The sequence below is a fragment of the Canis aureus genome, chromosome 3 (genome assembly GCF_053574225.1).
Source record: "Canis aureus isolate CA01 chromosome 3, VMU_Caureus_v.1.0, whole genome shotgun sequence".
Classification (NCBI taxonomy): Eukaryota; Metazoa; Chordata; class Mammalia; order Carnivora; family Canidae; genus Canis; species Canis aureus.
In genome coordinates this window covers 54,148,230-54,174,170 of record NC_135613.1, presented here as the reverse complement: position 1 = coordinate 54,174,170, position 25,941 = coordinate 54,148,230, and the positions used below count along the sequence as shown (strand labels likewise).

General features: G+C 44.7%; 2 protein-coding genes across 2 annotated transcripts; one reads left to right on the top strand and one right to left on the bottom strand.

The window, feature by feature from the left end:
- Positions 1-654: 654 nt before the first annotated feature.
- Positions 655-14,981, bottom strand: SCO1 (synthesis of cytochrome C oxidase 1). Its single transcript, XM_077892628.1, has 6 exons — positions 14,685-14,981; positions 13,604-13,694; positions 10,539-10,736; positions 9,681-9,773; positions 5,711-5,826; positions 655-1,553 (listed from the first exon to the last, which is right to left on the bottom strand). The coding sequence occupies exons 1-6, from the start codon at positions 14,964-14,966 to the stop codon at positions 1,419-1,421; spliced, it is 915 nt and encodes a 304-aa protein (XP_077748754.1). The 5' UTR covers positions 14,967-14,981; the 3' UTR covers positions 655-1,418.
- Positions 14,982-14,985: 4 nt separating this feature from the next.
- Positions 14,986-25,903, top strand: ADPRM (ADP-ribose/CDP-alcohol diphosphatase, manganese dependent). The gene is made up of 4 exons (XM_077892627.1): positions 14,986-15,127; positions 20,085-20,696; positions 21,608-21,724; positions 25,147-25,903. Exons 2-4 carry the CDS (start codon positions 20,102-20,104, stop codon positions 25,455-25,457), a joined length of 1,023 nt encoding a protein of 340 aa, XP_077748753.1. The 5' UTR covers positions 14,986-15,127; positions 20,085-20,101; the 3' UTR covers positions 25,458-25,903.
- The last annotated feature ends 38 nt before the right edge of the window (positions 25,904-25,941 follow it).

Sequence of the window (25,941 nt, the reverse complement as noted above, 5' to 3'; positions counted from 1 at the left end):
GCACTGGGGCTCAGCATTTCACTGTACAACTCCTGGGGGGACACAGACCAGCCCATGGCCACTGCAGAATTGATGGTTTTTCTTTTCACGTACACTGATGTATTTTTGGTAGGTTTACTGGGAGTACTAAGAGTTTAAAAGCCAAGATAAGCCTGTATCCTGTGCCTGTCAAACCCAAGTGTTGGGCAAGAGCCTGTTGTCTGACTAGAGATGAGACCTGTTGCATTAGGATTTACTGAAAACTTCCAAAGAACTTCGCCCTGGGTGGCAGCTTTGGGTGGAAAAAGGTGACCGTCAAACACAGACACCCAGGGAAGGTTACTCACAAAGGATTCATCCCAACACTCGACAGTCACTTTCCTGAAAGGCTGTGTGCACAGCACTGTGAAGGTCACAACACAAGGTGGGCCACGGTTTCTCTTGCCCAGATCGAGAACTTGCTTCCCCACAAAGCTTCCTAGGCCTGCTCTGAGGCACCTACAGGTTGCTTACGAGTGCAGGGGCCTGCATCCCACCCCGGACTCCACGAATCTGGCTCTGGCCCGGAACGTGGGCTTTCATAAGCCCCAAGGGGCCCCCTGAGGCCGTGGGGCTCTCTTCGAGGGCTGTGTGCTGCCATGTGCACCCACGATTCAGCTACGGTAAAGGTCATGCTTGCAAAACTGAACACGCCTTTATTTCACACCCACTGCCACCCGGTCTAGGCAGAGAAGTGCCCTGTGTCACAGTCATGATCCACATTCCCTTCCATCCATTTGGTAGGTCACTGAAAACCCGGCACATTTAAAGAAAAATCATATAAAAGATCCCTACAGAAGCTGATCTATTGGTTTTTCCCCAAATTTCCTCTTCATTAGTAAACTCAGCAGGTGCTGATGAACACAATGAAAACCTGACCGTGACATCTGTAAACACTGAAGACCATATACACATGCGTTTTCAAGTCTAAAGATTAACTGAATGTCCAAGAGCCTGATTTGACTGTTAGCAGCCCCCAAGAACTCGAAGCAGGGAAGCAAAGGCACTATGGAAATTACACTCTTCCTGGAAAATCAGCCCCACAAACTGGACAACGAGGGTCCAGGACACCAGCAACGCTGACCCGAGGGCCCTGCTGACGTGGGGAAACGCACCTGCCGGCCCCCTGCTTTCCTGAGGTCCATTCTGCTGGCTTCACGTTAACTTGGTCCTCTGGTCCCAGGTGACTATGTCGTTGGAATCTTTACAGTTCCAAGAACTCTCTTGGCTGAACCCAAGGGTAACCTGCCCTGCCCAAAATAAAGATGCTCTTGTGGTATGAAGGCCATTCTGTAGGTTGCATATACATGTGTGTGTCTCTATATATTTTGGCTCCTATGAGAGGTAAAGCCTTTTTCCTCTTCCGCAAGAGAATCCTGCCGCTGCCGCCTCCACGCTGGCTAGCTCTTCCTTCTGTGCTCTCTCATGTGCGCGGCAATGCAACCAGCGATTTCGGCATTCTTCTTGTTCTGGCCAAAATAATCTAGGAACTGGCCATCTGGTCCAATCAAGTACATTATTATTGTGTGATCCACCTGCAGAGTAAGAGGTGGGGGGAGGGAGAGAAAGGACAAAAAGATTACCAAACATGCTGCTTATGTGACTGAGTAAACGCTACAGGAGAAGAGAATTTCACATGAATGCTTCAACAACCTTTGTTACACCTGTCGTTTACAGAATGGGTCTAAGCCTGTTATAATAAATTCATGGTGACAACTATCCAAAGTCTTCTGTGTTCCAGAACTCCGCAATGACTACCGCTCTAAACACAAGGAAGAGTCTGGAATTCTCTTGGTTCCACCTGTAACATGCGCATCCACACAATCTCTGAGTCTGCTCCTAAGACATGGCTGCTACTTTAGGAAGAAACCTGCAGCTCCTTACTCCTAAATGCTGCTGACCACTTTTTATTGAGAAGAATACAGAAAACTAACTACTGCTGTTAAGTATATAATATAAATTCTAGCACAGTGTTTAGTCTTGATATCAGTGATTCAAAGGGAAATGTGGAAACAAGGGTTTTTCTCCCCTAAGAAATTTGTATACACTATGCTGAATGATCCTATCAGAAGCAGATCATCTGGAAACTAACTCCTCAGGCTGTAAATGCTACCCCTCCGAGGAGTCATCTTCAATTTATTATCTATTTTCCAGGCAGAGTTCTGAAAACATTCCTAACTCTGAGGCTTAGATTAGTCATCAATTTTTTAATTTATGTGCTTCTACCAAATCCAATTTTAAATGAGAAGACTTGGCGCCTAGAGTCCTTGGAATTTATTTCGGGCTTGATTGCTATTTGGCAAGACAAAAAGGAAGACAGAAATGTGATCACACATACCAAGCTGGCGACACCCCCCAAAGATGCCCGCCACACATTATAGGTCTGTGAGGTTATTACTTCTTTATATACACACATTCATAAAGAGGTAGCAAATGGAAAGAACCACTTGCCTGCGCACATAGGGAAGGAATGTAGGCCAAGAGCTCAAACAGCTGGTGATTTCATGTGTCTTAGAATAACGTACAGCAGGAGCGGGACAGGGGACCCACGATTCTCCACACATCTGATGGAGTCTCAGCGGAGTCTCCGGCTTGCTCTTCAAGCCTTACTCTGTAGCTGGCACCTCTCTCACTACTTTTTCCTTTTTCCTACTCTATTCTCTCTCTCTCCCTTGAAAGACTAGAATTCCAGTGGATTTTTTTTTACGAGTGTTTTTAATATAAATTACGTTCTAAACATAATCAAAATATTGTTCTATCCATATCTGCCAAACTGGTCAGTGGTCACATCTCGACGTTTGGCTGGCTTGTGGGCAGAGCGAACGATTGTGTATTTCTAACACAGTGTGCTTTGAAGCTCTAGTGTCTCTCGGATGGAAAAAGGAAGCTAGCATGACACACAAGCTCTTTCACACACCACCTTAGTCCTGGAGCCAGGTATCCTAGTCCTATGCAAACAATCAAAAGGGCTTGAGAGTGAGTTTATCATTAGTAAGTGCCGGACCTCAGCCTAGAACCTGGGTCTGTCACAATCCGCTGCTTCTACTGTGGACCAGCAGTGTGGCTCTTCTAATGTGAGTTTTCTAGACACATGTACATGCTTCTTATGTTTTTGAAAAGGTAACATGTATACATAAAAGTGAGCACAAGAATATACAGTAAACTTATGCAGTGGAAATCTGGCACTCCTTCTAGAAACCCAGAGTCCCCCTGTTCTCCTTGGAGAAGGCCACTGTCACCAGCTCCTTCTGGATTCTTCCAGAGTAACCGCCTGCATTTATTAGTGTGTGTGTGTGTGTGTGCGCGCGCGCCGCCTGCTTCTCTCACTGCAAGCATGGAAGTAATGATATACTGTAGCTGCTTTCTAGTTTTACAGGATACTGGACTCCATTCCTCAGCAGTATGTACACAGCAGCTTTAAAAAAAACGGTTGCCTGGTGTTCAGTCTTCTCTAAGAATGATGCTGCAGGACATGGGTGTAGAAAAAAATTCCCCAAAGCAGAATCTCTAATGTAAAAGGTATTGCACTTGAAATGTGACAAACCACTCCCCGAAGAGTGTGGATCAGTTAATTCCTAATATCCATATGCACAGGAATGCCTCCTGTTCCAAATTCACTCCAACAGTGGATTCCCTCTTTTCCCAAATTTGATTTTGACAGTGTATTTCAAACTTCTGACCTCTGCTGGTCAGAACAGATTTCTGAAAGTGGCATCACATTGTATAATTTCCATTCTTTCATTTTGAGTGGAACTGAACATCTTTTCTTGGGTTTGAAAGCCAGTTGTAGTGCTTTTCTTTTTCTTTCATGAGAGAGCATGGGGGACACAGAGGGAAAGAATCTTAAGCAGCTCCACACTCAGTGGATCCTGAGATCATGATCTGAGCTGCAATCAAGACATTTGGACATTTAACTGACTGAGCCACCCAAGCGTCCCAAATTGTGTATAACACAGACTAAAGTAATAGTGTGTGCGTGTATACAGTATATATATAATACATACATGTATATATACACACACATATATATGCCATATATATATATAAATATGGCAGTGACATGCATGCTCAGCTTCCAACGGAATCCTAAGTGTCCGGCACGCCCCCTTTGCACGTACTATCAGTCTGAAGACTCCACGGGCACTCGAAAGCCAGAAGCCTCCCTTCTGCTGTTATGGAGATCTCAACCCTATGGCACTCCCTCACTCCCTATAGGCCCTTAGATCTTGACAGAAGCTTCTCATACCATTTGTGGAAGAAGATCTGTGGCCTCAGGGCACAGAAGGCACCAGTACCAATGAGAAACCTAAGCTGGAGAGCACCTCCCCCTACTGGTTGATTTAGCAAACGTATAGCAACGATCTCACGGGTTCTTCCTTGTTATTTTAATTCCAGTGCAGTTAATAACATACAGTGTTATATTAGCTTCAGGTATACGATTCACTGGTTCTTATCAAAGGTCAAATTCTTAGGGCAGTAGACCAGTAGGCCTCAAAGTGGGGTCCAGGATGCATTCTAGAGGGTACAAGAAGTCTTAAATATCTGCATTCTAATTTTTAAAATGAAAAAGTTAATCTTTGTATTCTGGATTCTGTGCAGGACTATCTTATGACTGAATACAAATCTCAGCACCCAAATGCATGTTCATGGTTATGATCTCAGGGCACCTAGCTGTCACTGTTGGTTACAGGCAGAAACCATGAAAATGATGTGCTCTGGCTGAGTCAAGACCAACCAGTCAAGGTAGACCACACAACCCAGTGTTTCCAAGTATTTTACCAGCACATGAAGGCCAGCTGACAGTATCGTTGAGCATCTGATAGACTCTTATGATTAATCGCTTTGCCCAACCAATGTTACAGAGAAACCAGAGCCTGACAGGGAAGATACGAAAGTACTACTGCAAGGCCAACTATTAATGGACAGGAAGAAATGTCCAGATTGAGAAGAAAACTGGGTGGGCGGGGTGGTCCTGATGCCCTCTGCTGGTGTTTCACAGTGACAGCACAGGTAAGAGAAGGAACAAGGCAATGGGGACATCCTCCCAGGGGAGAGGCTGGAGGGGGAATGCTGGTGAATGCCACGGCAACTCTTCCATGTAAACACAACCTCCTCGCTGTCCTTCATCATCCGAAAGCAAACATAAACACAGAATTGTGCAAAGCATCGAGTTTCTAGAAAAATAAACCTTATGGAAAGTCTACCTTCTAATAGCTTTCAATCTTTTCTCTTGCTTTTCAGAATTCTTATCCATTCCAAAAATGCAGTTCCCCACATTCCCCATGGCCTCACACTGCTTCTTCTGCCTCCTCCCTGGGACATGTGGAGAACCTACACAATGTTTTGAACCCAAATAAGCTTTGCCCCCAAACAATGGCTTCTCTTTATTTCCAACATGGTATCTAAGCATCATTTCTATTAAATCTAAAATACCATTTGCCATGTATTTTCCCATAATTTTATGGGCCACCTAAAAACAAAAACAGGCAATGAGGTTATGAGAATAGTGAATATACATTAAACCAGCATCCTTAAAAAAACTATACTTTTGTTGCCCTTTCAAATATCCCAAATTCCTGAGGAATCTGTGATCTCAGCTTTTCTTTCATTTCTGAAAAGCCAGTCGTTTGAGCTGTACGACTGTGTGGGGCCTGAGAGCTGGCCCGTGGGAGATGCCTGAACATTTACTTACTATGTAGTCCTCATCCTCGTCCTTGGGGCCAGGGCTGTAGTATACCCTGTATGCTCGGGCCACTTGATCAATCTCCTCTTTGGTGCCTGTCAGCCCAATCAGTTTAGGAGAAAATTCTAAATAAAAAATCAGAAACACAGTGAAAAATGAGAAGCAAGCAAAACTACCCCACCCCCCATTTAAAAAACCTCAGTTATAAAGCAGCTCCTGCTGCCACTTTCTTCCAATGGGTATCTGAACACTCCCTCGTGATTCACAGGAAAAAGAAATGTACACAGAACAAATGCAAATACTCCTTTGTAATAAAGAAGTCACAGTCACCAAGACAGGCCACATTCTGGGCCATTAAATAGACCCTAACAGATTTAAAAGGACAGAAACCATATGATGTGCACTTTCAGATCATAGCAGAGTTAAAATAGAAGTAACAGAAAGGTAAGTGGAAAATCCCAAAACACATGGAGATGAAACAAACTTCTGAATAATATGTGGATCAAATAAGAAATATCAAGAGAAATTTACAAGTATTTTGAACTAAGTGACAATGAAAACTTATCGAACTTTGTGGGACGCAGCCCAAGCAGTGCTTCTGGGGTCATGTGGCACTGAAATTTGTATATTGGAGAAGACAAACCTAAAATCAGGAATCTAATTATCCTCCTTAGGAAGCTAGAGAAAGAAAAGCAAATTAAATCCAAAGTGAACAGAAAAGAATTAGAACAGAAATCAATGAAACTGAGAACAGGGAATCAGTAAAGAAAAAGCAATGAAACCCAAAGCTGGTTCTTTGTAAGTCAGATCCTTTCAAAATGATCTTGTAAAGATCTGGAGGAAACATATTCTATGTTATTTAAACCACATTTAAAAAAATTTAGTTGTTTTTAAATACTTAGACATACTTCTGACATATGCTGAAGTTTACAGATATTGTCATGAATTAAGCAGTTTTTCACTGTATCCTGAAAAAAATGTTTGCTTCACGATAGTTCTCATTTTCTAGCAAGTAATCTCACAGCATGCACCTGATGTATGGCTGTATGGTTTTTGGGATTCGTGTAAGTGAGCTAAAGTCATTTAAAACACCTGGATGCATCAGACTGGAGAGATGACAGTCCAACACTTATTAATTGCATTACCTTCTTCCAAAGGTAGAGAAAAAAAGCCTACTGTCATTTCTAATTCATCCTAAATTGATAAACTGTTCACATACTGAAAAAGTAGGATGGCTTTTCTTTTCTGCTCTGAGAGAAAAGTAAACGAAGTCTAAATTCACTGCATATCAACACCTTTTTAAAAATATTGTTGAAACTGTAATAATTTTCTACATATGAACTTGAATTATTTTTAATGCCGCCCCCTATTCCAATGCAATTAGTAGAGATTATATCATCATTTACTGTATGTATGTCCTGGTGAAGAATATTAGTGTAGGGTTTTTGCATTTGAATTATGAGAACTTAGCTCTCTCCTCCTCTGGGGACATTTAGGACTTGGTTAACATGTGGTAACAAACAAGTGCCAACATCACACACTTACATTGGAGATCATCTGTCACCCAATGAATTACACCTGCTGCTTACTGCTTTAGAAAATAAACATGATATTGTTCAAATTCTAGCTAAACTTGTATGCCATGAGCATAAATTCACCTTAAATATCTAATAAAAACTGTACAACTTCAAGAAAACATAAACTTCTGTAACCTTCAGTTGGGGAAAGATTTCTTCCAAATGAAACCAAAAGAATTATCTATAAAAGAACACACTAATAAACTGGATTTCATCAAATTGAAAGCTGCTCTTCAAACCACATTAAGAGACTGAGATGACAAGCCACAGACTGTGAGAAAATATCTGCTAATCATACACCTGTAAGACTCAAATTGGGAATATGCATGATAAAGGAATACAAGTAAAACGAATAGCCCCAGAAATGAGCAAAAGTTGTGAAAAGACACTCATCAAAGACATACAGATGGTAAGTAAGTACATGGAAAGATGCTTCATATTTTTTTCCTGAAGATTTATTGAGAAAATGAGCAAGTGGGGGAGGGACAGATGACAGAATGAGAAACCCAAGCAGACTCCTCCCTGAGCATGGAGCCCAACATGGGGCTCGATCTCATGACCCCAAGATCAGGCCTGAGCTGAAACCAAGGGTCGGATAATTTAACCAACTGTGCCACCCAGGAGCCCCGGATGTGTACTACCAATGGTCGTTAGAACAAAGCATATCAAATCCACGATGATCTACCATCGAACACCTACTGAAGTGGCTAAAATTAAAGGCCGACCACATCAAGTGTGGTGAGGATGGGCAGGAGCTGGAGCTCTCACACGTGGCTGGCAGGAATGTAAAAGTGTGCAACCACTTTGGAAAACTGTCAGTTTTCTTAAAAAGCAGGAAGGTGCACCTACTACATGATCCAACAATCCACTCGTATGAATTTACTCAAGAGAAATGAAAAGTATGTGTCCGTATAAAGACTTGTACATGAATGCTCTCAGCAGCTCTACTTATAGCAGCCTCAAACTGGAAGTAACTCCAATGTCCATCAACAGAATACTGCTCAGCAATAAGAAAGTGAGCTTCTGATCAGGCTAAAGAATGCATGAGTCTCAAAAGAATTCTGCTGCAAGAAGCCATCAAAAAGAGTATACAGTGTATAACTGTTTGCATAAACTACTAGAAAATGCAAACTATTCCATGTTGACAGAAAGCAGATCAGTGGTTGCCCAGGGACAGGAGGGGTGCAAGGGAAACTCTTGGGGGTGACAGGTACATCCATTTTTTTTGGCTGTGGTGATGGTTTCACAAGTGGAGACATATGACAAAAGGTAATAAACTGTACACTTTAAATATGTGCTGCTGTACATCAATTACAGCTCAATAAATATGTTAAATAACAAGAGACAGCAGCTCCTTCTCCAAACATACTCTGAAATAACCTCAAAGCTTTAGATACGTGTTACAATGTGTCATATGATAAAATTAAACATAAAACTATTCATTACCCCTTTGACCATAGCCTAAATCAATTTCACCATAATTAAAATTTAGAATTCCAATTCCTGATTTTTCAGCACCCACGTTCCTGTCACTCCTATAACAAAACAGATTTTTGTGCTCATCATTTTTCAGCTGAAAAAACTTGAATCCTGAGAAATTACACAATTTAGCCAAGTTCATGAGAACCCGAACATTCATCCTTAATTCTACCATAACTTAATCTTTTATTTTTAAAGTGCCTTCTCATAGGTTTTAACCTGCAGGTGAAGAAATTCTTCCATGAAAAGTCATACATGTGTCTGTCATAGTAAGTGTTCTGGATTTATAAAATATGTGTTGGGACCTCAATCTGTATATAAAGTCTCTAATCTCCCAATCTACATACTCCCAGGATGTACGTTTGTCCTAATTTTACAGAATGGGGTAGACCTGGAATTAGAAGCAATGTGTCCTCACTCTGTACTCAAGGTTCTGTCAGCTTTGTGGATATATGAAGGCCAAGTCTAGTCCTTCCTGTGACAAAAGAAACAGAGCTGTGCACTAGGAATTGAGAAACTTGTTTATTTATTTGCTTATCAGCCACAGTCACAACTCAGCCTCACCTTTTTATTCGCCTGTAAACCTGATGATAATATTTGTTCTCCCTATTTCATGAGGCATGGAGGTCAAATGAGTTGATCTTTCAAAAACTCTAGGAGCTTAAAGAGATGTAAAGTATTATTATTATTAAGATTTTTATTTTATTTGTTAAGAGAGCATGCGCACACATGCATGTGAGTGGGAGTGGGGGGGAGAGGGAAGGAGATGGAATCTTCAAGCAGACTCTGCTGAGCATGAAGCCCAACATGGGGCTCGATCTCATAACCCTGAGATCATGACCTGAGGCAAAATCAAGAGTCAGATGCTTAATTAGCAACCGAGCCACCCAGGAGCCCCAAGATGTATTGTTAATACGACATACCTTTCACATAATTTGCGATGGCTTCCTTTGTGTCCCTTTCTGGGTCAATAGTGATGAAAAGTGGAGTTAAATTTGGCAGAGTTGGAATACTATCTGAAAGAAAGTTCTCATTGGTCAGTATTCACACTCTAAGGGAAAAGAGGAACATCAACAATTACAGAGGAGAATAGTTAATGTTATACAGCGAGGAGTTGAGGAAACAGGGGAGCACCTAACATTCTAGTGGAGAGGATGGGGCAGGGGATCGGATGGCCTGCAGGAGGAGCAGATGTACACGGTGTCTGTGGTGGAACCAGGTAATTATCTTACCAAACACCTGCACCAGTGTGTGCCTTTTACCTGGATCACGACATGTGACTATCTTGTGTCCTGATCCAATCTGATGTTTGTAGTTTGCCCCCCACACCGTATCTCAAGGACAAGAGAGACTATCAATAAGGGCTGAACCCCCTGAAACAGTCTATTTTAAAAAGGACGTACCCTGCCTTCTCATTGGTGCTAATAAATGCCACTGAGTGCATATCACAGACTGCACGCCCAATTTTCCAGTCTGTCTGTCACGGGGATGAAGGCAGTGTCAGGGATGGGCATGTACAACCAAGGAAGGGACACAATGCAGAGCTATGGGAAACCCAACCTCCCCGACATGTTTAAGCAACTTAACATTTAGCATCAGAACAACTCCCTCTGCTAGAGAATAAGGTCACAGGAATCAAAGCAGCAAACAAGTGCAATGCTTAGATTTTGTTCTCACAATGAGCCCAAGTGATTCCAACACCTGACATGACAGTAATTCAAGAATGTGAGAAGCATGGTGACATTAAGTAAATGTACTTTTTACAGTTGGTGATGGCTTACCTATTTCATCCACGACTTGAATCATTTTTTCTAGTTCTTCTGGACAGACATCAGGACAATGAGTGAAACCGAAATAAATCAACACCCACTGACCCACATAGTCTCTGTCCGTTTTGGGCTCTCCAGTGTGCGTGGTGAGGGAAAATGGGCCCCCGAGCAAAGGCTTTCCCAGGCTTCGCTGCCTCTCCTTCTCCAGCTCTTGAAGAGATACAAACACGCACGGTCAAAAGTCAGTGTAACCACAGGCACTGAACTGCCTGATGTACAGTCAGTTCTACAGTCATGCCTGTTGCGGCAAATGGTGGAAATGAGTCTGGAATGTGGAAAACAGTCTGTTTTCAAGAAGCTTAAAAAATCTCTCAAGGAAAACAAGTATACAACAATGAACAAAATCAAATGAATTTGATTTTGCTATGATACATAGCAAGGACACTAAGAAAACAAAGTGGTGAAGAGATTTCTTCCTCTTCTGGAATGACGCAGTCCTGCCATCAGACGTGGCCATGATAGGCTGGGGGATAGGCTGCAGCAGCCCAGACCAGACTGTCTGGGCCCAAGGTGTGTACCCAGTGTCAGGAGTCTTAGCCCGAGGGTCCCAAGGAGGGCACCTGACCGGGGTGGGGACAGTGGCCATGGGACCTCACACAAGGGATCAATAGTAAATAAGCATGTTAAAGATAAGAATCACACATGGCAAGAGAGGTAGAAGGGTGGACAGATGGACAGGATGCATGCTGTAGTACTGTGCAGCAACTGAAGGTGCCAATAAGAACTTGTGGCTGCAATATATACAGATACAGAAGTAAATGCATCTATAAGTAAGTACATACGTTTATCTTCTAGCTGGGTCCCCAGAGAGGAGAGGACCCTGGAGCAGACACAACCCAGCAGTGATGAGCCCATGTTCTGATTTCTAAAGATCACCCTCCACTAAAAGGAAACAGGGCTTTTTGGAGAAAGGGCTGGTATTGGAACTATGGTAGAGAGGTCCAAGACGAGCCAGATTTAAGGAAGAACTAAGAACTTTGAAGACACGTCAAAAAGAACAGGAGCTTGCTCGGATCCCAGGGACCAATGCGGAACAATTTGAGCATCAAAATAAAGAGATTATGAAGGCATAGGAAAGCACGAGTCCATAAGGACATACATAAATGGGGAGTCTTGTGGGGGACTGAATATATTATGTATGAAAATACACACCATAAAATACAAATTAACCATGTTTTCCATAGAGAAGCCCGACAGATGCATGATCAACCTGAACATTATCAGTAATGGGACAAAATGAGATCACATGATACCAGACTAGAAGCAGTGAGAATACAGCATCACTTTTATGAGATTCCTGCTGAAAGGACACATGTGGGTTTGTCTGACTCCCTAATAATCATGAAGAATCCTCATTCTTGGTTATGAGGAATCAAACTCAAACTAAAGGACATTTCACAAAATAACTGGCCTGTAATCCTCAAAGTTTTCAAGGTCATGAAAGTCACATGAAGACTGAGAAACCGCTACAGATTGAAGGGGACTACAGAGAAAAGAAGGTACAGGTATGTTTCTGAACCGGATCCTTCTGGGATAAAAAACATCAAGTTGCAAAACTTGAATGAGGTCTGAATACTGAATGGTAGTTAACATGTCAATGTTAGTTTTCTGATTTTGATGGCTACATTATGATTATGTTGACGAACATACTTGTTCATAAAAAGTACACAGTGAAGTTTTTAGAGATGATGAGACAGCATGTCAGCAAAGACTCTAAAATGATTTAGAAATACTTTTAGTAGTTTTATAATAATTTTTTAGACTTTATTTATTCATGAGCGACACAGAGAGAGGCAGAGACATAGCCAAAGGGAGAAGCAGACTCCCTGTGGGGAATGATGGACTCGATCCCAGGACCCCGGGATCACGCCCTGAGCTGAAGGCAGATGCTCAACCACTGAGCCACCCACCAGGTGCACTTACAACAATTTTTTATAAAACAAGTATTACTAAAAAATAAATAAATAAATAAATAAATAAATAAATAAATAAATAAATAAAACAAGTATTACTGCAGACGAAATTCCAAACTGAACTCAAAAGCTTGCATATCCTAGAACTGTCTCTGCCATTACAGTCCTAGTTTCTCAGATTTGTTTCTTTGTGAAACTGTAGGATCTTAATTTCTTATTAGAATATGAAAATCGCATAATAAAAGTGATTGTTACGCAAAATCAACATCATACGTTGATATGGATCTTATAATGCTAAGATTCTAAAACCCATGAATTCTCACGTATATAATTTATTAAAAAAATTTTTTTTTTAAATTTTCATGGATTTAAAAACATCCTTTGTATCATGGCATCAAAATTGACTCTAAAGAACCATGACAGATTGAAGTGATATTTTAAAGGTTTCCTGGAAACTTCTAAACCAAATCTTAAAAGCCTGGAATATTCACTAAAATATAAAGTGCATGCAAACAATTTCTAAACACTTCCCATGCTAATCTGGAGCAGTTCCTGGCACCCCCTGACCAGGTTCTCCCTATCTGTCCATCCTCCACGGTCAGCCTCTGGCCTCTGCCGATACTCTGTGGTCTGCAGTGCAGGTTGGCCCTTCTTTGGCCCTCGTGAAATCTTTTACTCCTGTGTCTGCTTCCCTGTAATATGCACCTCGATGGCTGGACTATGCCTCAATCATCTTTGTACCCTCTGGGCTTCTAATCACCCACATCCAAGCCTGTCCACAAGTCTTTTCATTCTGACTAGATCCTGGACCTGATCAAATGAAATGAAAAAATGAAAAAAAAAAAAAAAAAAAAAGATGACTTCGAAATCAAGTGAATAGTATTGCACCTATTAAAATTTCTTACTTTAGACAAATGAGCCATGCATGGTTATATAATTTGTTAACCGGGAAGCTAGGCGAAAGATACACAGGAACTCTGTAGACCACCTTTAGAACTATTCTGCTCCTATGAAATTATCTAAAGATAAGAAGTCTAAAAACAAAATAAAAGATGCTAGAGAAGATGAATTTTATTCAGAGCTAACCAGAGAATGTCTACTTACTCCGTGTCTTTTCTTTCTTGAAGTACTTCATTCCAGCCAGTAAAGCTCCACCAATTGCAAACGTGAATGCCAAAGACTTCCAGGAAACAGGCTACTGGGGCAGAGATTTCAGATATATGTTAGTAAGATGCAAACATTCAACCACACTGAATTCACTCTGGTGGTCTTTCATAGACATGAATACAAGTCCCGATCCTGTTAAATATACAGAAGGCCTCCTGTTCCTCTGGGGGGAGGAAGTACCCAGAGTCTGGAGGCACTTTACACCGCGGTGATCACAATCACGGAGGCATTCATTTCCAAAGGGAAACTCCGTAAGTCCATTCCAGGTGAATGAGACCCAAAGCTCAAGTCTCACAACTGTTCCCTCCGTGCGACCCCGACTGCCACCTGCTGATTTCAAAACCCGTTACTTAGGTGACTGTGCTGACTGATAACTAGGAACACAAAACAAAGAAAATTTGGTTTGACCCAACTCTGGCTTCCAGAAATACCAGAGCCAAAGCAGAAACGGAGCTCCTCGCAAATTACTTGTCTGCACTCTTTTTCCAGTCCCGAGGCAGATGTCCGCCTCCTCGGCCTCCCCCCGCCCCAGCTTCTAAAGCCCACCCCTCTCAGCTGTCAAGTTCTCCTGCGGTCGGAACGAGAACCTGAGAAAGGTGTAGTAAGACGGCCTATCCCGCACGCAACCACGACGCGCATCTCGCCTTGCTCCATTCCAACCCACACGGCGACCCTCTCAAGGGGGTTCAAGCGACAGAACTAAAGATGCTCCGAGCCCTCAATCCCGGCCGACGCGAGGCCGAGACCTCCGAGGAGAACGCGAACCCTATCTTGGGGGCATCTGGGGCGGAGCGGGCGCCGCAGCGCGCTGCAACCCAAGCCCGAGACTGCAGCGGCGTGGGGAAGCCGTCGGCTGTCACGTCCTCCGCTCGGGGCAGGAGGGCGCGGGGCCCGCCCGGCCGGGCCGCGGACGGTCTCCGAGGTGGCCAGCAAGGCGGCGGGGGCGGGGCGGGGCGCGGCGGGGCGGGGCGCGGCGCCGCAGGCCGCGGTGCAGGGAGGGCTGCAGGGCCGCACTCACCCCGGGCTTGGAGGGGCGCGTGGGGTCTCTGCGGCCCTTGGGCTCCGAGCCGGACGACCCCGGCGGGGGCGGCATCGCCGTGCTCACGCGCCGCCCTCCCCGGCCGCAGCCAGCGAGCTCCGAGGCCCGCCACGCGCAGACTTGCCTCCGCCAGACGCCGCCGTCGGTGCCGGCGCTGCCGTGGGCCGGGGCCCAGACCCCGAGCCCGCGAGGCAGCAGCCGCCACAGTCGGGCCCCCGGAAGCCGCACGCCCGGGCCGGGGAGCAGCCACAGCCCCGCCATGACCGCGGCGGTCCGCGCCTCCTCGGGCCCGCCCCCCGACTTCCGGCGCCGCGGCCACTTCCTCCGGAAGTCGCAGGGGGCCGCTCTTTCCGCTCGGCTCGCTGGTGGCGAGGTCGCCCAGCCGGTAGCCAGGGAGCCCGCGGCCGCGGAGCCTGCGCGCGGTAGGTGGTTCCTCGCGGCGGAGGCGGGTCCGGCCGCGGCTGGGCGGGGGCTTGGCGGCGCGGGCGGGCGCGGGCGTGGGCGGGCGCGGGCGGCTGCCGCGGGCTCGGGCTCGGGCGCGGGCGCGGGCGCGGACCGCCCGGGCAGCACCCCCAGCCGCGCGGCCCCCGCTGCATCGGTCCTGGGGTGCGGGCCGGCCCGTTGCACTCGGCGTCCGGGGCTTACTCCCGGGGGTGGCCCTGGGCGGGCTGGGGCGGTGAGCGCGGCGCCGAGTGTGCGCTCCCGGTGCGTCGGCTCGGGGCGAACCCCGCACCCCCCGGCGACCTCGGGGCACCTCTGGCGCCGGGCTGGCCGGGATTCAGGTGTGCGGATGACGTCCTCCCTGGGACCGCGCCTGGCGCCAGGCCGGGGACAGCCCAGCCGTCCTCGCGGGCCCCGAGCATCCTCGCGGGATGCTGCAGCTGCAGCTTGTGCACACGCGGCCTCTTTGCCTGTGTTTCCATCCCGGTGTCTGCACCCCTAAGGCCTCCCGTGCCCTGCCCACCTCCGCGCTGGATTGGCAAAACAGAAAAACACGTGGGGCGGGGGCAAAGAAAAACCCTTCTACTTCTCCTCCTTGACTTCAGATTCTGCTCCTGCGTGCCTTGTCTCAGGGAGCTTGCCCGAGCAGAAGCCCCCGCGTGCCCCACTGCGTGTGGGTGTGCAGCCGGCATAACTCGCCGAGTGAGTGTGCTCCTCCCTCCACAGTCAGGCTGGACTCTGCTGATACCCGCATTTCTTCATTCCCGAGTTGAACTGGGATTTTCTGGAAGTTCTGCACTTTTTTTTTTTTTTTTTAATTTATTCAGGAAAGACACAGAGAGAGGCAGAGACACAGGCAGAGGGAGAAGCAGGCTCCCTGCAGGGAGCTGGATGCTGGACTCGATCCCAGGACCCCAGGGTCACGCCCCGAGCCGAAGGCAGACGCTCAGCCACTGAGCCCCCCCAGGTGTCCCAGGTTCCGCACTTCAGATCCTTCTCAAACTAATTTTTCTGCCCTGAGGTTTCCCGTGGGTGAGGGTTCTCCTACTTGCCTGTTTCGGTGGCTATTTCCCCGCCCTGGGAGAAGTTTTTCCCCCAATTGCCAAAAAGACACAAAAATACCTTCCTCCTTCAGGCAGTGAACATCTAAAAATTTTGTTCATCTTTCTCATTGCTCCACTGTGTGTTAATTATGTCAGTCATACAAATTTTCTACTCTATTTTGTTCTATAAAATGTTTTGGTTTGTTGTTTTGGTTATCTTGAGATTCACTAGGCAGATATATTTTCAGGTAATTAAAAATACATTAGTTGAATCTCACAAGTGCCCATGAGAGTTATTTCCCTTTAGGAAAACCTGGGACTGCAGTTCACTTTCAGGTCTTCCAATTTCAAAGCTTTCAGCAGCCATCCTCCTGCCTCTTAAGTAAAACCTAGGTAACTTCACAAATAACGGTGCACTCCAAACTTTTAGAATAAACCTCACTTAAAACTCGGGATTTTCCTTTCTTTTCAAGAGCACATTATTTCCTTGGATCTTTTGATTTGTCCAGACTTTTTTCTTCTCTAAACTTTTTAAAAACTTCATAGACATTTAGAAACATGCAGAAAAGCAAGAGAGCGCAAACCTCACGTGCCCGTTATCGGCTTCAGCAGTCATCCTCCACTCACCCACTCTGTGTGTGTATCTGGTGGAGGATGCAGGGTATTTTGACAAAGTCCCATGGCATTGGCACGTTTATTAATTCTGCATTTCCTCATTGGAGGTGTCTGGGTTTTTTTTTTCCTCTCTCTGTCCACCAGGACAGTGTTTTTGAGCTCCCTGGCACCTCCCAGAACCATACAATAAGAGACAAAAGGCATGAACTAGTGGATAGAGTCAGTTCCCTGCCCACTGGGGTTTTTTGGACCCGCCTGACTTACTTCTGATCCTACTAGTCTTTCCTTACACGTAGCCTTGTCTCTCCTGCTTGCTTCACATCTTTAACAGATGGCAGTATCAGTTTGCATTTCTGTGTTTAAAAGTAATGTCTTTATTTTGTAAAACTGTATGTTCCCTGCTGTACGTCTTGGACATTTCTGATCTCTTTTCTTCCCCCAGAACACATTACTGTTTTGAAGTGTGTGGCCCTCACTGCTTCCCTGCACATTGCTCAATTTTCTGGAAAAAGTTGGCAAATCTTAGTTTACCCTTGAGTTTCTTCTCTAAATTGAACTGTATTCCAGTGAAAGGTGTATCTGATGGGACTTTTCATATAACATGACAGGAATCTTAGAGCCAGTTCAATTTGACTAGATTCAGAGGAAAATTTATTTATTTATTTATTTATTTATTTATTTATTTATTTATTTATTTATTTATTTGAGAGAGGGAGAGGGAGTGTGTGAGCATGAGGGTGGGAGGGACAGAGAGAGAGAGGGAGAGAGAATCCTAAGCGAGCTCTGTGCCGAACGCCGAGGGGGCTCCTGAGATCATGACCTGAGTCGAACCAAGAATCGGACACTTAACCAACTGAGCCCTCAGAGGAGAATGTAATGGCTGATGGAATTGAATGACCAAGAGTAGTTCTAGCAGGAACAGGTGGATCCCAGTATTCAACTGATGTTTCCAGGACTTGACTTCTTTGCATCATTCAAATGTGCTTCCTTCCAGGTTGGGCTTCTTCTCAGGTAACCTTCCCCAGCAGCTCTGGCCTTCGTTGTCAGCTTCACAAATGTGGTTGCAGCAAAAGCCCCTGCGCTAATGCTCAGGGTGATATGCTTACTTCCAACTGATCAGAGGGAAACTGGGCACTTACAGGCCAGGCCGGGGTCATGTGTGTGCTTTTCAGACACGTGCATAGCCAGGGGGTAAAGGTCATAGCACATGCAGCAATGCAGGGATTTGTGTGGATGCCTAGAGAGACTAGGGCTGCTATTACCAGAAGAATAGTAAATGAATACTAACTAGGCAGGCAAAAATAATGGCTTCTCCTAGAAGATCACTAAAAGCTCCCTCTGGGAGATCCGCCATACAGATCATCACCTTATAGCCTCTGAGTTTATTTATTTATTTTTAAAGATTTATTTATTCATGAGAGACACAGAGAGGCAGAGACATAGGCAGAGGGAGAATCAGGCTCCCCATGGGGAGCCCTACGTTGGACTCGATGCCTGGACTCCGAGATCATGACCTGAGCTGAATGAAGGCAGATGCTCAGCCACTGAGCCACCCAGGCGTCCCTACAGCCTCTAAGTTTAAAGACAAAAACAAACAAGCACATTTGGCAAGGGATAAAAGCCTCCCCAGAATCTGCTTTCTCTTAAGCTCTGGTAATCATGTTCCAGTGATAACATGTACCCAGTTATCTTCTGTTTGGATTCTCCTACTAATCTGTATTTTGAATCACAAATATTTGAAACCAAATAAGACTACAGATTTTCATCTAACTTAGATGAATTTGATATTTTATGTATCTGAGTTCTCCACCCTTCAAATCAGATGATCTCCCCCACCCTGCACACATAATAGCTGCCCTGGTATCTACTGGGGTTTTCGGATGGGGACTGCAGAAGGAAACGAGCAAATGAGAAAAAAAAAAAAAAAGTGTTAGAACACCAAGCTGCTCTTCAGGATTTCTAGCCTTTTTCTAGTGCTGCTTTATACCTGTGTTAGGGCTAGTTCTACCCAATCCAATTAAGGAAGAAAGGAAAGTAATTGGGTGGATCACATAGAATGTGTGTCCTTTAGTGACAGTGATTTCAGAATGAAAAGAGACCTCTGATTCTCAAATTGAAGTCTGGCTCCCTTATGGGCTGTGGAGTTGTCACCCCCACCTCGGACAGCAGCCCTCTGTCAGCTAGGATTTCACACGTCTGCGGATGATTAAAGAGAACTCAGTAGCAGTAGGGGCCGCTGGAGACCAGGAGTCTGAAAGTAATTTTAGAAATTCCACATGAAGTTGTTTTAGAAACAAGGAGCTTTAATAAACTTAGATGCCATGGTGCAGTCTATTGCCATAGACTTTATAGTAAGAGTAGTTGATTCTTTAGGGTCATGGCCTTTGGTTTTTAATTTAATTCTTAGTGGTTTTGGCTCTTTTGAGGCATTACAAATGGTTATAAATTTAGATTGTAAATAATCTAATAAAATAATAGATTTTCAGGTCTAACTCCTTTGTTCTCGGCTAGTGTGGCAGGGCACAGATCACATGTGAGAAGAAAAGATGATGTATTTTCCATTTTGGTTGTGAGGGTAGTTAATATTCATGTTTAAAAAAAAGCTGGTTCAAATTCGAATCCAGCTGTTGAATAACCAAGAACCATTTCTCAGAAATGAAGATCATCACATCAATATTAGCTAGTTTTTGTGCTGGATTTAGTTTCTTTATTTAAAATGATTCCTCTCCTTTCTTCATCTCTTCCCCCTGTTATTCCAGATAGAAAATATGAGCAAGTTCTTTCAAGCAACCTACACGCCAAAGAAGAGAAAAGATCCGGCCTGACACAAAATAACCTGTAACAGGAACCTAGCCAAAGTACAATAAACAAGTGTAATATGTAACTTTCTATAAAAATCCTGAGGTTGTGATAGAATTATTTTTTGTGTTTGTGGAAGAAAGTACTGTGTGTATGTGTAAAAAAACTAGTGTAGATTTCTTAAAAATCACAAGTTCTACCAGATGTGAATTTGACTTTCCTGGATTTAGAATGCCTGTTCAATAATAGGATAATACCTTTTTTTGTAAATTGTTTCTCTTCTGAAGAATAGAGGTTATTTTACAGAGGAGAGGGCTAAACTGTTTCAAGGACTTGGTACTTTGTCTCCAGGACAATTGGACTTGAAGGCTCATGTGTTTCTCTCTTTATTATTAATACTTTACCATCCTCTTCGGCCCATTTGGAAAAGTAAAATGTTTATAGCATTATAACGTTTTTTTCCTTCATCTCATTTATCTAGAAAGCTGTTTGGAGGTTATGGACGATAAGCCTGGAACCCTGAGTGAGAATTCAGAGCTTCTCTTCTCCTTTGGGGTAATAGCAGACATTCAATATGCTGATTTAGAAGATGGCTATAATTTCCAAGGGAACAGGCGGAGGTACTACAGACATAGTCTTCTTCACTTGCGGGGTGCCATCGAACACTGGAATACAGAGGGCCGCCTACCCCGCTGTGTGCTTCAGCTTGGAGATATCATTGATGGATACAACGCACAGTATAAAGCCTCCGAGAAGTCACTAGAACTTGTTATGAACACTTTCCAGATGCTTAAAGTCCCGGTTCACCACACGTGGGGGAACCATGAGTTCTATAACTTCAGCAGAAACTACCTGATGAATTCTAAACTTAACACAAAGTTTTTAGAAGACCAGATTGTGCATCACCCTGAGACTGTGCCTTCGGAGGATTACTATGCCTATCACTTTGTCCCGTTCCCTCACTTCCGGTTCATTTTACTGGATGCTTACGACTTGAGTGTCTTAGGCGTGGATCAGTCCTCTCCAAAATACCAGCAGTGTCTGAAGATACTGAGGGAGCACAATCCTAATTCGGAGTTGAATAGTCCGCAAGGTGAATTATTCCTTTGAGCTGAGAATCTAATACATTGTCTTTACATTCTTCAGCTACCTTTTATTCAGCAGGAAGATGGATGATTAAGGTAAAAGTATATTGTCGCTGTCGTTCAGGGGCAGGATTTCTCACAGGCCTCACGGCGCATGGATTGGTTGCAGCTGGTTCAAGATTCATTCATTTAACGGGTATCTGAAAGCCTGCTCTGGGCCAGTCCCTTTTTCCAGGGCTAGCTCTTCAGAGCCAGAAGTAATGCTGACAGTGTCACCTTTGTGGATGGGTTTTTTTTTTGTTTTGTTTTGTTTTGTTTTTTAATGGGATGGGTGGAGTGGAGGAAGCAAGAGAAGTAGGTGGGCAGGACAAACCAAAAACAAACAGAATTATGTCCACAGCAATAAATGCTGCCAGGAAAATTATGTGTAATGTTAAAGACAAGGACTCAGGATAGTGTTTTAGCTTAGCTGGTCAGAGGTGGCCTCTCCAGGGAGGAAAAACATTGAAGCAGAAACTTAAATGCTTGGAAGGACATTGAGGTTGTCCTTGGGAAGTGTGGGATGGGCGGAGTGTTCAGGACAGAGAGGGGGACAGATGGAAAGGTACTGAGTACAGTGACACCCTGGCATCATTAAAGGACACAGGAAATGGCCAATGGGGTGCAAGGTGATTGTCTCCGTGGACACAGTCAGGAGCCTGTGTTTGGTGTTCAATGTAACGCGGAGCTAGCAAGGTTAGCAGACAAGTGGGATATGGGCAATTTATCTGTATGTTGCTCTCAATTCTTGTCATTTCCTATTTAAGTCAAGTGCTGCCACATTTTCCTACAGAAAAGTACAAGTGTCCCCATGTTAGCCAAGTGTGCATGCCCAGAGGAGGTAAGAGCTGATGTGTCTGATGTACTGCGTTCATTTCAGGACTCTCTGAGCCCCAGTTTGTCCAGTTTAATGGAGGATTCAGCCAAGAGCAGCTTAACTGGTTGAATGAAGTTCTTACGTTCTCTGACACAAACCAGGAAAAGGTGGTGATTGTGAGTAAGTATTTATATTACTTGATTATGCCAGCATTTAGAGAATGGGAAAGTGAGGTTTGAAGGTATACCTAATAATATTTTTCCTTTTTTTAAATTAATTTTTTTTTAAGATTTATTTATTTATTTATGATAGACATAGAAAGAGACAGAGAGAGAGAGGAGGGAGAAGCAGGCTCCATGCTGGGAGCCTGACGTGGGACTCGATCCTGGGACTCCAGGATCGTGCCCTGGGCCAAAGGCAGGCGCCAAACCGCTGAGCCACCCAGGGATCCCCTAATAATATTTTTCTTGCTGTCAGATGAATACCTTCCTTTCTTTATGGAGAACCTGAGTATAAGATCGACGTGTACAATCCAGTCAGGAAAGGACTATAAAGTAGGGAAAACATCTTGCTGTATGTTAGTGCCTGTGAGATGGCCTTTTAGGTTTCCAAGGAGAATTTCAGCACCTGGGGTCATTTTTGTAGTACACTTGACCCTTGGACAGCATGCGGGTCAGGGGCACTGCCCCCCCACAGTCGAAAATCCATGGATAACTTGTGACTCCCTAGGAACTTGACTACAGATGGCCTACTCTTGGTTGGAAGCCTTACTGATGATGGTGGATTGGCACATGTTTTGTATGTTATGTGTATTGTATACTATCTTCTTAAATAAGTGAGGCAGAGAAAAGAAAATGTTACTAAGAAAATCGTAAGGAAGAGAAAATGCATTCACTGTATTTATTGTAAAATCATGTGGATAAGTGGACCCGCGCAGTTCGAACCTTTGTTCATGGGTCGACTATAATATGTGAGTGGGAAATTCAGGCCAGGCCCCATTCCAGACCTCAGCCTCAGGAGACCTGCTGCTCAGCACAGTGGCCATCAGCCAGAGGCCTCAGCTGTCTGGTGGAACCAGAGCTGGTAATGGCATGAGCATTAGAGACGCTGCTGGCAGTGGGTACTTCAGTTCTGGACTGTCTGCCACATGCCTGTGAGGAAATGAGATTGATGTTATTTCCACCTAGAATCTTCTTGCAGACGGGCTGTCATCACAGGTTGTGGCAATCAGGAGGTACTTAATACACACTCAGCTACAGATGTGTGCACACGTGTGTGCCCACATGCACGCACATGGAGAACTGAATTCTGGATTTGCAGTGTGGCTGGTGTACTTGGTTTGCGCATGGAGTTTAGATCCTAGGTGTAGAATTGATGTGGCATAATGGCTGAGCTGCCTGTGCCCGGGGTCCCCAGGGCAGGGGACTGTTCCGTATGCATTTGTTTCTGTGCGCTGTGTGAGTCTGGGTAAGTGTTTGAACTTACAAGCTACTGTTTTTCTCTGGATTGCACCAAATGGAATTAGGAACATGAAAACCCCTTGAAGATGACAAGCTATTCTGATAGCTGATGATCTAAAAGTACACCTCCATAAATAGTCGTGACTCTTTCACCGAAGTGGAGAAAACGTGTAGGTGGAGTGAGAGTGTCTATGCTGCCATGGGAGTACCAAGTGTCATCCGACACTCAGAGAAAACAGGGTGCCCTGGGGTTATTGGCGTGATGTGACATTGGCTCTTCAGTAGGTGGTCTTAAAAATCGGGACACTTCACTTGTCTCTGCTGTTTGGTCGCTTCAGAGAATACTGGAGCTGAGAGGGACCTACGGGTCATACCGTCAACCCTTTCATCCTGAAGCTCAGGAGACTGAGATAAATGACACAGTTCTGTCGGTAGTTCCTGCTTTTGGCTGAGACTGGAGTCCACCCCATCTCCTTTCCCACCCTGTCCTGGATTTCTTTCATTTCCTTTTATGCCCCCTGTGGATGTTAGCCATGTCCTATATTCATACTCCCTTCACTGTGAGCTCAGACACCTGATGAAGAAACCCTTGATCACAGTTTTTTTTATAGCAGAGTTTTAAATGGCTAATAGCAATTTTTGTTGTTGTTGTTGTTCTCCTTTGCTCTTTGACTTCCATTTTGGGTATTGAGAGGTCATTTTGCCTCTGCCTCTGGGGTTTGGGCCATGCAGTTAGAAGGCTGGCCTTGCTATTTGTTGCAGCAAGAGGGGATGTGGGGTGGGGAGTCCAAAAGTTCGGCTGTGAAAAGGTTAAGTTTCAGATGCCTGTTAGGCATCATTGGAGACATCAAGTAAGCACTTTGGATGTTTGAGGCTGAAATGCAGAGTGAAAGTCTGGGCTGGGTATAAACACGTGGGAGTGGAAAGAATGCCAGAGACATTGGAGATGGTGTAATTACTAGGTCACATTAGGTGTAAACAGAGAAGCACAGCCCAGGGACCAAGCATTGAGGCCCTCCTAGTAGGGAGTGGGGAGATGAGCAGCCCACCAAGGGGAGTGATAATTCATGGTCATCAAGGTTGGAGGGAAACAAGGGGGACTGGTGGTGTCCTGGCAGTCCAGCATTTCAAGGACGGGGAGCAGGTCACTGTGTCAGAGGAGTCCAGAGTCATGCCTCAATCTGGAGAGTCACCAGCCTCTGTGGACTCTGAGACCTCATCATGGCTTCAGGAGTGGTCGTGTGTGCACACACCCGTGGGGTGTGTGTGTGCGCGCCTGTGCCCACGCTCACTAAGTTCTTCTGACTCTTTTGACTCTTTAGGAATCTGTTAACACCCCCCTTTTTAAATTGTATTACAAACTGATAGGTATTAAATAGAATAAAAATATTCATAATAAAAATTTAGAATAAAAATAACCGTTTATAGTAATAAAACAGGAAAGTGATTTAAGGGGAAGAAGCAAAGCTGAGTGAGCTTTTGTGCCTGTGCTCCAGAGTGATACATGACATGACCGCCTGTGTGTCTTGGCGTCAGGAATTCGAAATTCTCCCACCTCTCCTTCCATGTATCTCCTGCAGGACCTAGGATAAATATTCCCTGCTTTACCTCACTTTTCTCATCTGTAAAATGGCTCTGGCTATGTGATCTCATGGAGGTGTTTAAAGCAGCATGAATCAGTTTTAAAGCACTGTCTGTATGAATGACATATAACCCATGACTCATCCCTACACTGTTCTTAAATTAGGGGTCTTTCTTTCTGTGTAAGAGACTGGACTCCAGCATTGCATCTGCCTGGCTTCTGGCCACCCTTGCGGACCGTTCTGCATGGGCCTGCCTTGGTTTTTCCCGACACTCGTGCCTCTTCGGACGCTGTAGGCTGTAGGGATCTCAGGGGTTCTGCCCAGATGGAGGCCTCTCCCCATGTGCGTAGACTGTCTCCCCCTCTACGCTGCAGAGATGAGGCTGTAGATGATCTAGTTCCTCACGTACATGGATTCTCTGTGGTCTTAGTCTATTGGAAATAAGTAGCAATGCCTCCCTCCTTTTTTTTTTTTTCCAAGTACTAGTTTTTAGCCATTTGTTTTGATGAAAGAGATATTTCTTAGTTGGCTCATAATTTTTCTTCTCTTTAACTAACAGGCCATCTTCCCATTTACCCAGAGGCCTCTGACAGTGTGTGCCTGGCCTGGAATTACAGAGATGCCCTGGCAGTCATTTGGTCTCACAAGTGTGTGGTGTGTTTCTTCGCCGGTCACACTCACGATGGTGGCTACTCTGAGGATCCTTTTGGTGTGCACCACATCAACCTAGAAGGGGTTATTGAGACGGCTCCGGACAGCCAGGCCTTTGGCACGGTTTATGTCTATCCTGACAAAATGATGTTGAAAGGGAGAGGCAGAGTTCCAGACAGAATTATGAATTACAAGAAGGAGAACGCTTCCCAATTTTAGTCTGATTTACCTGTTTACCTTTACAGAGTGGTGGTTGAGTGTTGTTTTTGTTTATCTCCCCCCACCCCCCAGAAATCCTCAGGCTCATTGTTTAGCATTCTCTTTGCACAACGAAATGTATTTATGGCCTCAGTGTGCGTTAGCTCATGAGACACTCTGAAATGTCATTTTTTGGGATAACATATCCAGTGCTGAGGATTGGAAACAGAATGAATGAAAGCAGCATGAATCAGCCAGGGAGGAGACCGAGGGGGTGGAGGGTGGTATCATTCTCAAAACTGACTTCATTTAGCCTTATCGGAAATTTTTTACTTTTTACAAGGAGGATGTATTCATGTATTACCTATGTAATTTAAAATTCGTAATAAAAAAATAAAATACGCTCAGGTAAACTTTCTCTGTTTATCCTGCTGTGTGAATAAACTTTGGACCTTTTTTGCTCAGAATACCCATCGTGTTTGGACATTTATAGGCTTATATCTGT

What these genes read in the sequence shown, in the direction of transcription:
- SCO1 (XM_077892628.1), bottom strand. Translation starts at nt 14,966, where the DNA reads ATGGCGGGGCTGTGGCTGCTCCCCGGCCCGGGCGTGCGGCTTCCGGGG. An exon ending in CGCGCCCCTCCAAGCCCGGG is followed by an intron (nt 13,695 to 14,684) that starts GTGAGTGCGGCC and finishes CTGCCCCAGTAG; the next exon opens with CCTGTTTCCTGGAAGTCTTT. An exon ending in CATCGCAAATTATGTGAAAG is followed by an intron (nt 5,827 to 9,680) that starts GTATGTCGTATT and finishes TTTTTTATTTAG; the next exon opens with AATTTTCTCCTAAACTGATT.
- ADPRM (XM_077892627.1), top strand. Translation starts at nt 20,102, where the DNA reads ATGGACGATAAGCCTGGAACCCTGAGTGAGAATTCAGAGCTTCTCTTC. An exon ending in GGAGTTGAATAGTCCGCAAG is followed by an intron (nt 20,697 to 21,607) that starts GTGAATTATTCC and finishes CGTTCATTTCAG; the next exon opens with GACTCTCTGAGCCCCAGTTT. An exon ending in GGAAAAGGTGGTGATTGTGA is followed by an intron (nt 21,725 to 25,146) that starts GTAAGTATTTAT and finishes TTTAACTAACAG; the next exon opens with GCCATCTTCCCATTTACCCA.